The 14,665-nt window shown below is 37.7% G+C and overlaps 2 protein-coding genes and 1 pseudogene across 2 annotated transcripts; 2 read left to right on the top strand and 1 right to left on the bottom strand.

Annotated features, from left to right (window-relative positions):
• The first annotated feature begins 3,737 nt into the window (after nt 1-3,737).
• Nucleotides 3,738-4,763, top strand: LOC125829679 (uncharacterized; annotated as a pseudogene).
• Nucleotides 4,764-5,703: 940 nt separating this feature from the next.
• On the top strand, nt 5,704-7,444 carry LOC125829700 (uncharacterized). The gene has a single exon (XM_049508890.1). It carries the CDS (start codon nt 5,807-5,809, stop codon nt 7,298-7,300), a length of 1,494 nt encoding a protein of 497 aa, XP_049364847.1. The 5' UTR covers nt 5,704-5,806; the 3' UTR covers nt 7,301-7,444.
• A 479-nt stretch (nt 7,445-7,923) lies between these two features.
• Nucleotides 7,924-14,304, bottom strand: LOC125829695 (probable protein S-acyltransferase 22). The gene is made up of 10 exons (XM_049508884.1): nt 14,196-14,304; nt 13,593-13,746; nt 13,324-13,437; nt 11,755-12,159; nt 11,319-11,387; nt 11,125-11,196; nt 10,573-10,701; nt 9,980-10,060; nt 9,709-9,891; nt 7,924-8,846 (listed from the first exon to the last, which is right to left on the bottom strand). The coding sequence occupies exons 2-10, from the start codon at nt 13,632-13,634 to the stop codon at nt 8,049-8,051; spliced, it is 1,893 nt and encodes a 630-aa protein (XP_049364841.1). The 5' UTR covers nt 13,635-13,746; nt 14,196-14,304; the 3' UTR covers nt 7,924-8,048.
• Nucleotides 14,305-14,665: the final 361 nt, after the last annotated feature.

Genomic DNA, 14,665 nt, shown 5'->3' with positions numbered 1-14,665 from the left:
AAGCCGTAACATCGGGAAAAATAAGGATAACTAAAGTCGGAGCAAGCGTATCGCCTAACTAAGGCCAATCTATCAGACTCAAGTCTGCTACACCAGTCTACAGGGATCTAAGTCGGCCGAGCGACGTCGGGGCAAAACTAAGGCCTATTGGATCCGAATAATGTATTTCTAAGGCAAGCCCTAGTCAAACCTAAACTAAGGCCCAACATTCTTCAAATAAACAATAATTAAGCATGCAAGCACTCCACATAGCGAGGAGGGTCCATTAATAACACAAAGCATGCTCACAGTTACCCGATAATTCCCGAAATAGGTCGAAAACATGATTTCTTAACACCTATGTAGGATTCAATAACTACCCAACCCAAATCCCACTAATCAACATGCATTCACATTCTCGAGCTCAATCTAAGAGAGGGAAAACCGTAGCCTACCTTAACGCCGATCACACGCGCTCCAAAATCACTTCTTCGGAGCTTTTCCTTTCCGAACGTTCTCGAAACGCTGCCCCGCTATCAAAAATAGAGTCAAAACGTTATTACAGTCGTTTAGACACCAAAATCACAACAAACGGAGACGGGTCAATTTTGGAGTCAAAACGGAATCGTGGGACCCGCGCAGGGAATTCCGAAATTAACCCCAAAAGTGGGTCCTAACCAGTTCCCCCAGCTCATTTCCCATAATGGGACACAATTCGGGGCTCGGGAACAACACAATATCAACAAGCAACTAAAACCCAATTTTTCTCAAAAGAATAGAAATGGGACAGCAGCTAATTCAGCGTTTTTACCAAAAACGGGCGATCTACAGTAAAATTAACAACACCACAATGTTCTCCTCGAAAAACCATTCAAGATAGCGTCAAAAATCATCCAAAATCGGATCTAAAATGGCTAAGAAAACAAGCCTTAAAAATTCCCAAAAACAAACTCACAAAAAGGGTCTGGCAGCAGGTGTTTTTCGAAATTACCTCAAACGGGGACTCCAAATCACTATCCGAGCTCACCAACACGTTGTCCTCAAAAAATCTCACAACTTAGCCTTTTGGATCACCCAAATCGGTTGAGAGATGAGAGAGAGATGAGGGTTTGAAGTTTGAGAAATGCTGCTGATTTTCTGCAATTATTGCAGAAAATCTACAACATTTCCAAAACTTAAAATCCCGACGGGGTGCTCCGAACTCGTTCGGAACCCCGTGCACGCAAACGAGATATGCAACCATACCAAATTTGATATTCCAGACTCAACAGCGCAGTCGAAATTTCCATCAGAGGTCATTTCGATAAAAAGTGGGTCCCACTTCCAAAAGCCCTTTTAAGTCAAAACCCACAAAAGGGCTCGGAAAGATATCGAAAACCTCCAGACACAAAAGAAGGGTCAATCTAGACCAAACTCGACATTCCGGAGCTAACCACGCTGACGGAATTCTCATCCGAGCGCGTTTACTCAGAATGTTGACCAAAGTCAACCTTAGGCTAAAATTCAAAGGCTAAAACGCCTAATCGCACAGACTTACACTGAAAACCTTGGGAGTCATGTCGACCATGCTACTAGCCTAAAATGACCCTTTCGGAGCTGATGAAATCGTCAGAATTGGATTCCGATGTCATCTTCTTGAACTTTTGATCGAAAATGATCGTTCAAGGTTCATAAGTTCCAAAACACAAAAACTCGCACCAAGACCAAACGAACGACTAGGTGACCGAACTGTCAGTCCCAGCAAGTCATAAATGACTTGGGGTCGCTATAGGAACGCTCTAAACGACACATAGAAGGCAAGACACAGAAATGACCATGAGGGTCATTACACACTCTCTACATTTCCATGGACTTTCAATTCTCTTCCTCTTACCTATCAGTTTCACTCTCATCATATATCCTTCTTTCCACCTCGCTCTCTTTCATCCCGACTATAATTTCCACCAGCTTGACTCCCATTACCTTCCCCATTCCAGTTTCGAAATTGTCCTACTCATACGATACACTCTCTGTCTGTCCCTCTTTTACCTCTGTGCCGTAGCCACAATTACACACAGCGCTGCTGAAGCATTGTGTGATAAACCGATCAACCTTCTTTGCTCTGTTAAATCTATTAGAAATTCCTTCTTTCCTCTTCTCTCCACTTTTATCCTTTCTCATACCATTCTCATTTCAATTGCTCTGTTTTTCGTCATACTCGTTGTTTTCTAGTCCAAATTCTTCGATCTATCGGATTAATTGAACTCAAATACGACTTGAATCACTTTATATATTTGTGTTTTTTCTCGTTGATTGTGCTTGTACCGATTCTGGTTTGGCTACAGGTGAATTGGTTATTAGCTTATGTGATAGCAGTGCTTGAATCTAAGTCGGGTTTCGAAGCACTGAGGAGAAGTGCGAATTTGTTAAAGGGGAAGAGATGGATAGCTTCGTACGTTGCTGTCTTACGGGCTATTGATGGGACTGTTGGTGGTTACTCATTCCATTGTTTTAATCATGGTGGGTGTTGCCCAGGATAGCGTGGTGGCTATATTCGGGTTGTGGCGGGATCTCTTATGATGAATCACTATCTTCTAAAGAATGTGGCTTTGTACATGTATTGTAAGGACGAATTCTTCAATGGTGAAAAATCGCCATTGGAGATCGGACACAAGTTCACCGGAGCTAGTGAGTATGTATCTATGCCAATGGCTGATGAGAAAAATCATGCTACTGAATAAGTTTGTTTAATTTCTCTATAAATTGTATTATAAAATTTGGTATGTTTTAATCGTGTGATGCTTGTTTCTTTCCTCTCTCAAAGTCAAGGATCCTTTGGAAACAATCTTTTTTAAGTAATCTGAGTTAGAACCAATATTGTTTTAAGCATATGAATTTGGAAGTACTCTTACCATTGGTACCAAGATATGAATCTTCGAGTGATGAATTGTTTAGTTACTCCGATCTCCAAGGATAATTTTTCACCATTCAAGTCCGTGCATGGCATATACAACTCAATATTCCCTAAGATACTCATATGAAAACCTATTTTTGAAATAATGAACAAGTAAAAATGAACGTACTCACATATTCTACTACCCATTCCTCCGTAACGACCTCTTACTGTTATAGAGTGTGGTGAAATTGACGGGATTACTCTACCTTTAATAGTCATGATATATTATTGACTTACCATTTCGAAACTCCATGGAAGGAAAATATATGTTGCCTCCAAACTACTTCAATGTCAAATATGCACAAGTCATCATCCACGGGAAGAAAGAAAAGCACTAGACTTTATCTAAGTCTTTGATTAACTTCAAGAAGCATTAGACTTCTTTATTTTACTTGTAGGGCTCCACAAATAACTGTCAAACTAAATTCCAAAATATATCTATGTTCTTTCCCTTGAAAAAAGAAAATCAAAATGACTACAATACATAAATCTCGACCCCAAGTGTGGTTGAAGGATTAAGATCTCTTTATTCTTAACCAAAAGTTTCAGGTTCAAATTTTGAAGTATCCTAATGCAAAGCTCTTTCTCCGTTAGATGCGGCATAATTAGTCAAAGAAAAGGCTCCACTGGAGTGTCTGAGCAACATAACTGATAAGAATTATTTTTCAATCCTACTATTAAAAATAATTTTTTGATTTTTTCTTGAGCTAAATAGTCAATGAAAAGGAACAATTTCTTTCATTCTCCATTTCACAGCATTCATCATCTTCTACTTGTTCTTCTTCCATTGTTGCTCGTCATCCATTATCTACCTCCAATGTCGATGGAACTTGATCGCATATGGAAAGATATTCAAATATCATTAGATCACATATACAAAGCTAATTCTGATCATTTCAATGTCCTTACAATCCTTTACCTCTTACTTATCTCTTCCTCTCTTATTTTATATCCTTGTTTCCACCTTGCTCTCTTTCATCCAGATTTCGTCACTTCCATTCAATCACAACCCCGTCTTTTCTTTCCCAATTTCGAAGTTATTGTATTACTAGTCTACGCTCTGTTTCTCGCCCTGTTTTTCTTTTGTGCCGTAGCCACAATTTCATACAGCTCCGTTACTCAAGCGTGCCACGATAGATCCATCACCTTCATTTCATCTATTAAATCCATCAGAAATTCCTTTTTCCCTCCTCTCCACCTTTATCATTTCTCACACCATTTTCATTTCGATCACTCTTATTTTCGCACTAGTTCTGCTTCTCTTATCCCAAATTCTCCAATCTCTCGGATCAAATCACTTGTTATTTTTTGCGTTTATTGTGGTGTTACCGATCCTGCTCGCTATGGCTACAGGTAAACTGGTCATTAGCTTATGTGATAGCAGTGGTTGAATCAAAATCAGGTTTCGAAACACTGAGGAGATCAAGTGCTTATTTGGTAAAAGAGAAGAGATCAGTAGCTTTTCGGATACATTTGAATTTCGGGCTTATGGTGATTGGTTCTAACGTCTTTTTAGCCAGTACTATGCTGTATGGTCTAGTCAAGTCTGGTTGGTGGAGCATTCCGATGGTAATTATACGAACTATATAGATCAAAAATTATTTTTCATAGATAGATCTTCAACATCTTTAACTAAATTCTGACTTCGCCACAGGTAATGGCTACTATGATGTGGTGGATACTGGCATCTTCTGGGATTAGAGAGTTACTTATGAAGAATGTGCTTCTCTATATGTACTGCAACGACTTTAATGGCGGAAAATTGACCTCGGAGGAAATCGGAGGCAAGTTTGCAGACGAGTTTGTATATTTGCCCTTAGACGATGAGAAGAATCATGCCATTGTGTAATTTGTTTAATTTCTCTAGGGGCTCTATTTGTTTGTACTTTGTAGGTTAATTCTTCGTATGATTACTCAGTTAATAGTTATTATCTTAAAAATTTACATTTTTTCTTGTTTCTAATTTTTTTTAGCAAAGAAAATGACTTAACGAGTTAAATGATTATCTGAAAAATCTACTTCATTTGTTTATATATGCAAAGATTAATAGTAATGAATGTATTGTTGTAAAGTAGTTATTTAATAAGAGAATCCCATGTTCATAATACATGAATTAGTTATTGGGCATTTTTGTCATTAAATAATTTAGAGCTTCTTTGGATTCAGCATAATACATATTCATGTCCTTTAAATATACTTCAACTAACATTTATTCCCTCTAACTTTGAATGTGCACAAGTAAACACGTAAATTTGTATAAAATTGAATAAGTAGACACATACATACTACGTGTCATAATACATGTAGGACGTCACATTGGACACAAAATTGTCATACATGACGAATGTCTCTATTTGTTCAATTTTATGCAAGTTTAAGTGTCTACTACCTATGCACACTCAAAGTTGGAGGACATAGATGCCAGTTGAAGCTTAAGTTAAAGGGCATATTCAACTAACAATTATGACCTATAACTTTGCAGTGCACAAATACACACTTTAACTATTTAAAACTTGAACAAATAAACACTCGAATATTGTCAGTCAATATGCATGATCTACAATGTTCCTATCTGGATTAGTGACCCTATGTGTATTGTGTCACGCAGGACACATATGTCTATTAGTTCAATTTTATACAAATTAAAGTAAGTATTTGTGCACACTCAAAATTGAGAAGGCATAAATGTTGGTTAAAAGTTAAAACCAAATTAAAGAGTACGTTTATGTATTACTTCTAATTAAAATCACTTTAAAAAAAAAGAAGCAAAAAAGGGGACAATACTGTGTATACTGTTCTCCTTCATTTTCCCCAATTTCACAGCCATCATCTTCTTCCCATAGTCCAAATTCTTCAATCTATCAGACTAATTGAACTCAAATACGACTCGAAATGCTTAAAGCTTCAAGCTTGAAAGTGAGCTCAAAGCTCGTTAACTCACATACAAAAATTCAATCCTTCTACCCTGAACAAGACCTCAAGGGTCAAAAAGTTGCTATAATTGGCCTTGGAAAATCAGGCTCAGCTGCTACAAAACTTGCTCTTGCTAGAGGTGCTTCAGTTATAGCCATTGATCAAAATGAGAATTCAGGATCAACATTTAACATAAATAATGGTTTCTTAGATCTGAAAAATGCTGATTTGAAGACATTTTTTGGTAATTTTGATGATAAGATTCTGAAAGAGGCGGATATAGTTGTCGTTTCTCCTGGAATTCCACTGGAAAAGTATGGAATTCAATCAATGATATGTTCGGGGAAGGAAGTACTCTCAGAGTTAGATTTTGCTGCGCAAGTTATTCCGAGTTGTACTAAGGTTTTAGCTGTTACAGGAACTAATGGGAAGTCTACTGTTACCACATTTGCAGGACAGATACTTAATCATTTGGGTTTCGAGACGTTTGTTGGTGGTAACCTTGGAGTTCCACTCTCAGAAGCTGGTTTTCATTCGTCTAACCGGAGACCTTTAGAGGTGGCTGTGGTGGAGGTGAGTAGTTATCAGCTGGAAATCCCACCGAAATACTTTTGTCCTTCGGTTGCTGTGATCCTAAATCTTACTCCTGATCATCTTGAACGACACCAAACGATGAAGAACTATGCTGCAATCAAGTGTCGTATCTTTTCTCACATGAGAGGGAATAAAATTGGTATTCTTCCACTTGGAAATCCATATCTGGATGAAGCAGTTATGGATCACGCGGATGGTGTTAGTCTTGCTTGGATTGGAGGTTCCCCTGGTGTGAACGTTGATGTGGAGGCGAAGATTGCTGAGTTAAAGCTTCCTACAATAGGCTGTGTTTCACAATTACAATTGAGTGAGCTGAAGGCAGTTGGGAAGCACAATTACACCAATGCTGCAGTGGCTGCATTATCAGTGCTTGGGTTGGATATTGAGATCAAAGCTGAAGCTTTTAGTTCAACAATTTCCAAATTGACAACTCTGCCTCATCGAATGCAAGTTGTTCATGTAGACGATGATGGAATAGTTTGGGTTGACGACAGCAAGGCAACAAATGTTGAAGCAACATATTTTGGTTTGATTGGTTTTGAGCTGAAGTCAGTGGTTCTACTTGGTGGTGTTGCAAAGGAGGTAAAGATGAAAGGTTCTAATGGATTTGAGCAGCTGGTTGAACCTCTTCGACACCATCAAGGTGTAATCACTTTTGGATTTTCAGGAAAGATGATACAGAAGACACTCTGTGCTAATGGTCTGACTATTCCTTGTTTGAATGCTGAAACTCTCAAGGATGCTGTGAGCTTGGCAAGGAGTATAGCACAACGTGGCGATGCCATTGTACTGAGTCCTGGTTGTGCTAGTTTTGACGAGTTTAGAAATTTCGAGCACAGAGGAAGGATCTTTCAAGAGTTTGCTATCTCTTCAGAGTGACTGACCATCTCTTCCACATTCTGCTGGTCACCCGAGATGGACTATTTTCGCAAACTTTGCCAGTGAGAGTTGATTCGGTAGCCATAAATTGGAACTTTAATCCTTGTTGAATATTTGAAATATGAAGTTAATGATTTACTGAAATTTGAGTAATGCAGTATTATACATTGGCTTTTGATCATTCTTTCCTCTTAAGATTTAGGACAGTTGAATTTTGTATGCTAAGATATGGTTAGATATAGGCAAACTATGAGTTCTCTACAACAACAAACCCAGTATAATTTCACGAGTAGAGTTTGGAAAAGGTAAAATGTACGCAACCTTATCTCTACCTTTATGGAGTAGAGAGATTGTTTACGATTGACGCTTGACAAGTATCTAACCTCTGGCAAGCATTTAAGTAGTCATTGTATCAAGAATAGTAAGGCAAGCAAGAGATCCCAACATTAGAACATTGAAGGCACTCCCAAAAAAATTGTTAAGTAGAAATCCACATCTAAGTGATGGCAGCAAGAAGTGATCATTGAATGCTGCATTTGAGGACAAGAGAATAGAAAGTTTTTTTTCCACTAGACATTTACAGCACTTCTCTCACCCAAAAATCCAAAAATTTGAACTCAATGGACAATGGAACAGGCCAAGTTGAAGGTATATACTACTGGACAAACATCATCAACAAATTAAGAAATGTTAACAGATCATGTAGCTTCAAGAGCTTACAGAAGAATTCCCAAGTATGTTTGGAGGTTCAATGCTTCCTGATGTTAGCCTGGCTTGATGAAGACGGGACCATCAATCTTCTGACTCTATCATCTTGTTGATCAGAGCCAAAAAGAATGCTACTCCACCTTGTTGACCTTTGCACAATTCGGGTAGGCACACGATCACTATCCTCCCCACCAGATGCCTCGTATCCATCACTAGTCGATCTAGACAATGGAGTGTCCTTCTGAAGAGTCATTCCAGATGATAGATGACCTACAAGACGTGCAGCGTCTTCAACTCCTGAGGATGAAACCCGGAGTGGGTGAATGTCAGGAGAGTCCAAACTACTCTCAGGTGAAGAAGCAACAACAACACCTGAGGTGGACAGTCCTCGGGTTGTTCGGAAATCACTCCGTGCTTCAAGCTGAAGGGGAGCTAAACTGCTTGATGACTCAATTATCATGGGCCTTCTACTGTTTTGAGCTATATCATTGGGAATTTTACTCATGGTTTCAAAGGGTAACTCTGCAGGGAGTCGAACTCGTTTACTAGCTCTCCTTCTATTGTTATCAACCCTAGGCACCATGCGACGCCCACTACTTCCTAAACTGCTATTCGTTTCAAGAATGTAAGGTTCTTTGTTTCTCACCACTGGCTGGAGAATTTTCGATTTCTTCCTTGCTTCAGCAGCAGCTTTTGAAACATCCTCTGCATTTAATCGTGCTAACGTCCATGGGCTAATCTTCACAGCAGCTGGATTCTTTTTCTTGATAGGTTCCTCCGCCGTTGACCTTTTGCCAAGTGAACTGACCGATACAGTGTCAGGAGGAACTACATCATACTGCAGGGAACGACCAAAAATTAAACGAAAGTTAGTACATTAATCTTTTCCTATTCACCTATACAAATGCATTAAAGCACACACTGTCCAGCTCAAGAACTATACTTGATACTACTGTAGAGGAAAATTGCTCAAGTCCCTTTGGTTTTTATATGAGGAAAGAAAAAAAAAAAAAAAGCTGAATTGGAAATATTACATCAAGCTGCATGTGTCAGACATAAAAAAACAATCCCTCTTAATCTCTCAATGCTATGTCATTCTCAATCTCTAACAATAACCAGACCATATGAGTCCTACCTTAGACCAATCACAACCACAGAATCCCTTAATGGTTGTAACAGCCACACCAAAGAATCAACTTAAGAGGGAATTGTTCAAGATTTGCTATCTGTCAAAGTGGATTACTATGCTCACAAGGACAACTTGGCAAACCTCCACGGCAACAGCACAAGCTTTTATTTTGCTAAAATATCTTCATAGTTTTGATAACAGAAGAGCCAAAATACTGAACAAACATACTTTCTTACAGGAGTCCACTTCAAAGAGCCTCTATCCACAAACCGGCAAAGCATTTTCCACATTACCAGGCTAAATGGAATTTCTTTTCTTTTGGTAAGTTATGGAATTGAAGCTAAGAAATGTGAAAATAGAAACTAAATTCAAATATGAGAAGCCAACTGAAAGACAATTACAAAAATTAGCTCCACAAACTCACTAAAGGGCTGCTAATACCATAACCAACTGAAAGATAATTATAAATTAGCACTGCAAACTCAATGAAGGTCTGCTAATACCATAACCAACTGTTTAGTATTACTAAATTACTCGAACTTGTCATATTTGATTTTTGGTTGAACCATACCTGATCCTCAACAAAAAGGCGAGGTGGTGTGCACCATGCTGCTCGATGGAAAGTATTGAAGGAACTTGCACTGCTTAATCCAGTAAGGGAGCTAACAGTAGACATTTGAGGACTTTGCTGACCTGCAACTCCTTGTTGCTCTTGATCTCTGAGAGCAATGATGTAGTCATAGGTGCTAATTCCCTGTCATCCAAGCAAACACAGTCAGCTAATGTTTAAGAAAAGGAGCCACAAGATAGGATCACCAGATGAGTGATGACAAAAGACTAACCTTCTTTATGAGAAGTATGTGAAAGAAGAAGAGTTGAGCAAGTGGCAGGGTTGCTATCATGGCCAAGATGGTACAGACAGCCTGTTACATGTAGAACTAACTTCAGACACATTTCAGAGATTAAATTATACAAAAACCAACCCATGTAGTTTTGTAACGTTGTAGGCATAATTAAACAAATAATAGTGTGTTCTCTCCAACCGCTTAAACTTTTAGATGAGATGGTCACACAAATCATGGTATTGGAGTAAGCACAGGTTCTAGGTTTGATCTCACCGGCCACCGCCAGCCCTTACCAAAAAGAATTTCCATGTATTTGGCTCAAGGAAAAAAAATCAAGCCTGCACATGAAGGGCTGTGTTGAAGACCTAATTAAGCAAATAAAAAATTATGCTCTCTCCAACAACTTGAACTTTTAGATAAGACTGGTCACATAATTCAACACTTCATTTTCTGACACAACTTAGAATTGGTATTTACAGTTGTGTTACTTCTTTTTCTGCTTACGACTCCATTTTACAAAATGAAATTATAATAATGACATGATAGAAACATGGGGTCCTGACATAAGGGAGAAATGCAAGGACACTCACCACTACGATAACAAAGGGAACAATGGAGAAACTGCTTCCTAATTTGGAGGTGATCTCCGCAGAAAATTTCTTCTTTTCAACAAAGCAGCAGATAAGAACAAGAATTCCAGTTGACCACTGAAGTATAAGCTGCAATCTCAAGTCCAAAGTGCACAAACCAAGTAGACCTGTCAATAGTCAATTAAATGGAAAATGCACAAATATGAAAGGTTTAAAATATCTGAGATGACTCTGATTGTGGGTAAGTTTCTTTGGGATACAAGGGAACAGAAAAGGAGGTTCTTTCTATGACAGTTCAGACGCGGGCAGGAAGGGCATAACCAATAACCAAAAGGAAGTAAAAGAGAAAGAGGCCGGAGGAAAGCTGAGGGAGAGAGAGATAAAGTTAAGAAATGACTGATTTATAAGTGAAGATGCCATTTCAAATTTCAGGGAACGGATACACCTTCAGATAGAAATATTCTAATAGCATGTCGGACTCGTGATCTAACATAGAATTCTGTAGAAATGTGTAAGCACACTAAAAAGCTGGCAAAGAGTGCTTGATCATACCAGCAGGAGGGCTGAAACCATGAGAGTAAAGAACTTGCGATAGTTCCTTTTCCCTATACAGTTGTTTATCCACTACAGAAACCAAAAACAGAAAAATAAGATTAAGAGGTTTTTACATAAATGTTGACATAGTCGTGCATCTATGCTGTATATACTATATTTCACTTTTCAGACTACTAAAGGTTGTCAAATACCCTGCAATGATGGTCAAACTGATCGACGCACTTGTCGCATACTCTGCAATGCTTGCTGTATTTAAATACCTGAAAGTGTCATCCAGTATTGAGTTATATCATATGAACATGTATTACAGCAATCTAACTAAAATAAGAACAGGTATATCAAGCTAAGCACATCAGTTCTAACTTTTGACATGACATGTTTAAAACCACAGGATTGAAGGGCATTTAGGTACATTCTACATATCTCTAATTTAAGACCACAAAATCCAAAAGTCTCATTTACTTTCATCAACTTCATGCCAAGTCGAAACCAAACTAACAAAGTGAAACAGAGGGAGTATATTTTTGTTTTACAACAAGATTTTTTTTGCGGAAGTAGTCTCAATTCAGTACATAATAATGCCTCTAAGTGGAAGCACTAGAAATGATGGGATGTGAAGTTGCAAACCTCTACTTCACACAAACTGCAGTAGAACATGCCATCTTCACTCAACTGTTGCTGAGAAGACTCCTCATGTCTGCCTGCGCAGTTGCTGATAATAGCACAAGGTAGTAGAGCCAACAATCCGGAAGAACAAGATCTTTGACGAGTATCTGTAATTTTCTGTTCAGTTTCATTGTGATCTGCAGCTGGTTCAGCTCCTTTATTGTTTTTCCCAGTTGCATTTTCCTCAATCGATGCAGCATTAGCATCTTGAATAGACGAATTTGTCTCACACCCTAATTTAGATTCTTTAAGTTGAACTTGCTTTTTGTGGTCTAGCTTCTTAAGATACTTCTTGGATTTAAAAACTCCTGGATCAGCAGGATCAGCAGCAGCGCACCAGATATACAAGCCAAATGCACTAATTATCTGGAGAAAACAAAGGATTATATACCAGACGCCTTCAAATGAAAACTTACATGTTACAACAGTAAAAGTTTTGAACCCATTCACATATCAAGTTGTGGATATATGTATCTAAGTCATGACAAATTAGACATCACCAAACTCATTTTGGGTAATTTTTTGTCATTCTATAAGATAAGAAGTAATTACAAATCCAGTACATTGTTGAAATCTTCTTAATTCAAAAACAACATTGTGCTACATGATGACGCGAGAGACAAAATAATTCTCTATGAAGTCTATTTTTCAGCTGGAATTGCTGAGCGCTCAAAATCTTCAATTACTTTGGACAGCTAAAGTATGACTAAAAACACCTTGGTTCATTACTTCTAGATTAAAAAGAAAAAGATGAGATTTTCTGATAGGAATACAACCTGCTCCACCAAATCAAGTTTATTATCCAAATGTTCTCAAAGGTGGCCCTAGAGTGTTGGGAGTCCGTTCAATAGAACCATTCGTCTTCAGCGTAAATAGTAGATATATATGTGAAAAAGCAAAAGGTAGTATAAATATCAAATTCTGAACCTACATTTCCAAAGAACTAAGCTAACGTTTGGTCATATATTTTGAGGTTGCAACTTGAAAATTTGAGTTTCGAAGTTTTAATTTTTGGAACTTGAAGTTAAGTTAGGACATACACTATACTTGGAAAAATTATGAAGTTTTGGGAACTTCAAAATATTTCAATATCTGATCAAATTCCATGGCCAAACAAATACTTGAAAAAGATAAATTTTCAAAATCTGATCCAAAATCTATGGTTAAACGCTAGCTAAGAAACTTGAACCTATTAAGTTGTTAAGTTCAAACCCTGGATTTGCCTCCACTTGCTTACATTGTATCAAATAGACTGAAAAACTCCATAATTATGAGTATTAAGTCCTACAGATAGAACAACCTAAAGAAAGGAAACAAACCAACATTCAAAACAAAAGAACATGAGAAATTTAACAGAAGTGGCAGGAGAAGAAAAAAGCAGAACAAAATCCAGAAAGTACAATGAAACACATAGAGGGAAGATCTGAAACACTGATGGAAGCTAAAAGATAGATCTGAGTTCTTCATTGCCTTGACAAAATGCAGATATGAAAGATAAAAGAGAAGGCAAAAGAACTCAAGATGGCTTACAAGAGGAGTATAAAGCCCCATCACAATATACTGAAGCAATTTCTTTCCCACAAAAGGTGCAAAGAAGACATAGAAAGCAAATCCCAATGCCAGAAATACAGCAACAGCTACCACCTGCAAAGATAAATCAAACACAGGTTTTTGCAGAATTCCCAAATTAGATAAACCACAACTAAAAATGTACACATGAATAGACCTCCCTCCTCCCTCCTCCCCACTCCCCTCCCCCACCCCACCCCACACACATACAAAAGAGAAAAAGTTGGAACCTGAAGAGGATGATAGGGAAGTTGCCATCCATGCTTCCTCATTGTGCTGATTGAATGTAGCAGCCTATAAAAATGCAAGAGGGGAGAAAAAAGATTTGATTTTTCACTCTATTCCTATCTTGAATCTCTGATTTCTTTCAGCTCCCCACATTTTCTCGAGAGAAAAACAAAAAAGATCAGTTTTTTACTGTATTCAACAACAGAAAATCAAGAAATCTAGCAACCCCATTCACCAAATAACTCTCATAAGATATGAAATTGAGGGGAAAACAACAAAGAAAGAAAAGTAGAGCTCAAAGATGGAAAAAATGCATAATGTTGACTGACAGTAGAGTGTGGGGAATGAAAGGGGATATGCCCTGATGACTTAGCTAAGCTTTTGTCTAGTTCACTCAATCATAATCCATCCCCATAACCACAATGAGGTTGATGAAGAGAGAGAAAGACAAGAGCTTTGAACCTTGTAACAAAATGGGTACTCATTTTTTTGGGGGTTTCTTTATTTTGAAGTTAATTTTGTCTTCTTGGGAAGAGGCCTGTGTACAGTGATTGATCTATATAGGTGGAGAGAGAGGGGCATATGCTTTTCAAGCTTATTATTACCTTGCCAACCAACACAACCTGCTTTCACTTTTTCCCTTGTTTCTTGCATTGCCTTTTGGCCATGGCTACAATCATGTGTCACACACAGCCAACAACATCCACTTGTATTTTTTTCTTTTAACTCACTCCGTTTTATTTTAACTGTCGCTTTAGATTAAATTAAATTTTCACTTTAGCAATTCAAGATTATAATTGACAATTATTTTTAATTATATTCATAACTTTAAAGAAGTAACTTTTTTAAATATTCTCTCATCTCAATTTATATATTTTTAATTGGTATTTCTTTCTTTGCCTTTTAGGTTTTAACATTTATATATGGATCAAGTAATATGAAACAGATAGAGTAATAAATAGGAAAAAATTACAACAACTAAAATGACATGGAGAATAATTGCCAAACAACCCCTCCCTATTTATGGTTCTCTTTTCTTTTGTTATTTATCTAGAATTTGATATTAATATTGAAG

This window comes from Solanum verrucosum, unplaced genomic scaffold, assembly GCF_900185275.1.
Source record: "Solanum verrucosum unplaced genomic scaffold, falcon-dt-bn FXZP01000008.1, whole genome shotgun sequence".
NCBI lineage: Eukaryota > Viridiplantae > Streptophyta > Magnoliopsida > Solanales > Solanaceae > Solanum > Solanum verrucosum.
The sequence above is the reverse complement of the archived record's forward strand: the minus strand, read 5'-3'. Positions and strand labels throughout refer to the sequence as shown.

What these genes read in the sequence shown, in the direction of transcription:
- LOC125829700 (XM_049508890.1), top strand. Translation starts at nt 5,807, where the DNA reads ATGCTTAAAGCTTCAAGCTTGAAAGTGAGCTCAAAGCTCGTTAACTCA.
- LOC125829695 (XM_049508884.1), bottom strand. Translation starts at nt 13,634, where the DNA reads ATGAGGAAGCATGGATGGCAACTTCCCTATCATCCTCTTCAG. An exon ending in GCAGTTTGTGTGAAGTAGAG is followed by an intron (nt 11,388 to 11,754) that starts GTTTGCAACTTC and finishes TGACACTTTCAG; the next exon opens with GTATTTAAATACAGCAAGCA. An exon ending in ACATACTTCTCATAAAGAAG is followed by an intron (nt 9,892 to 9,979) that starts GTTAGTCTTTTG and finishes CTTGGATGACAG; the next exon opens with GGAATTAGCACCTATGACTA.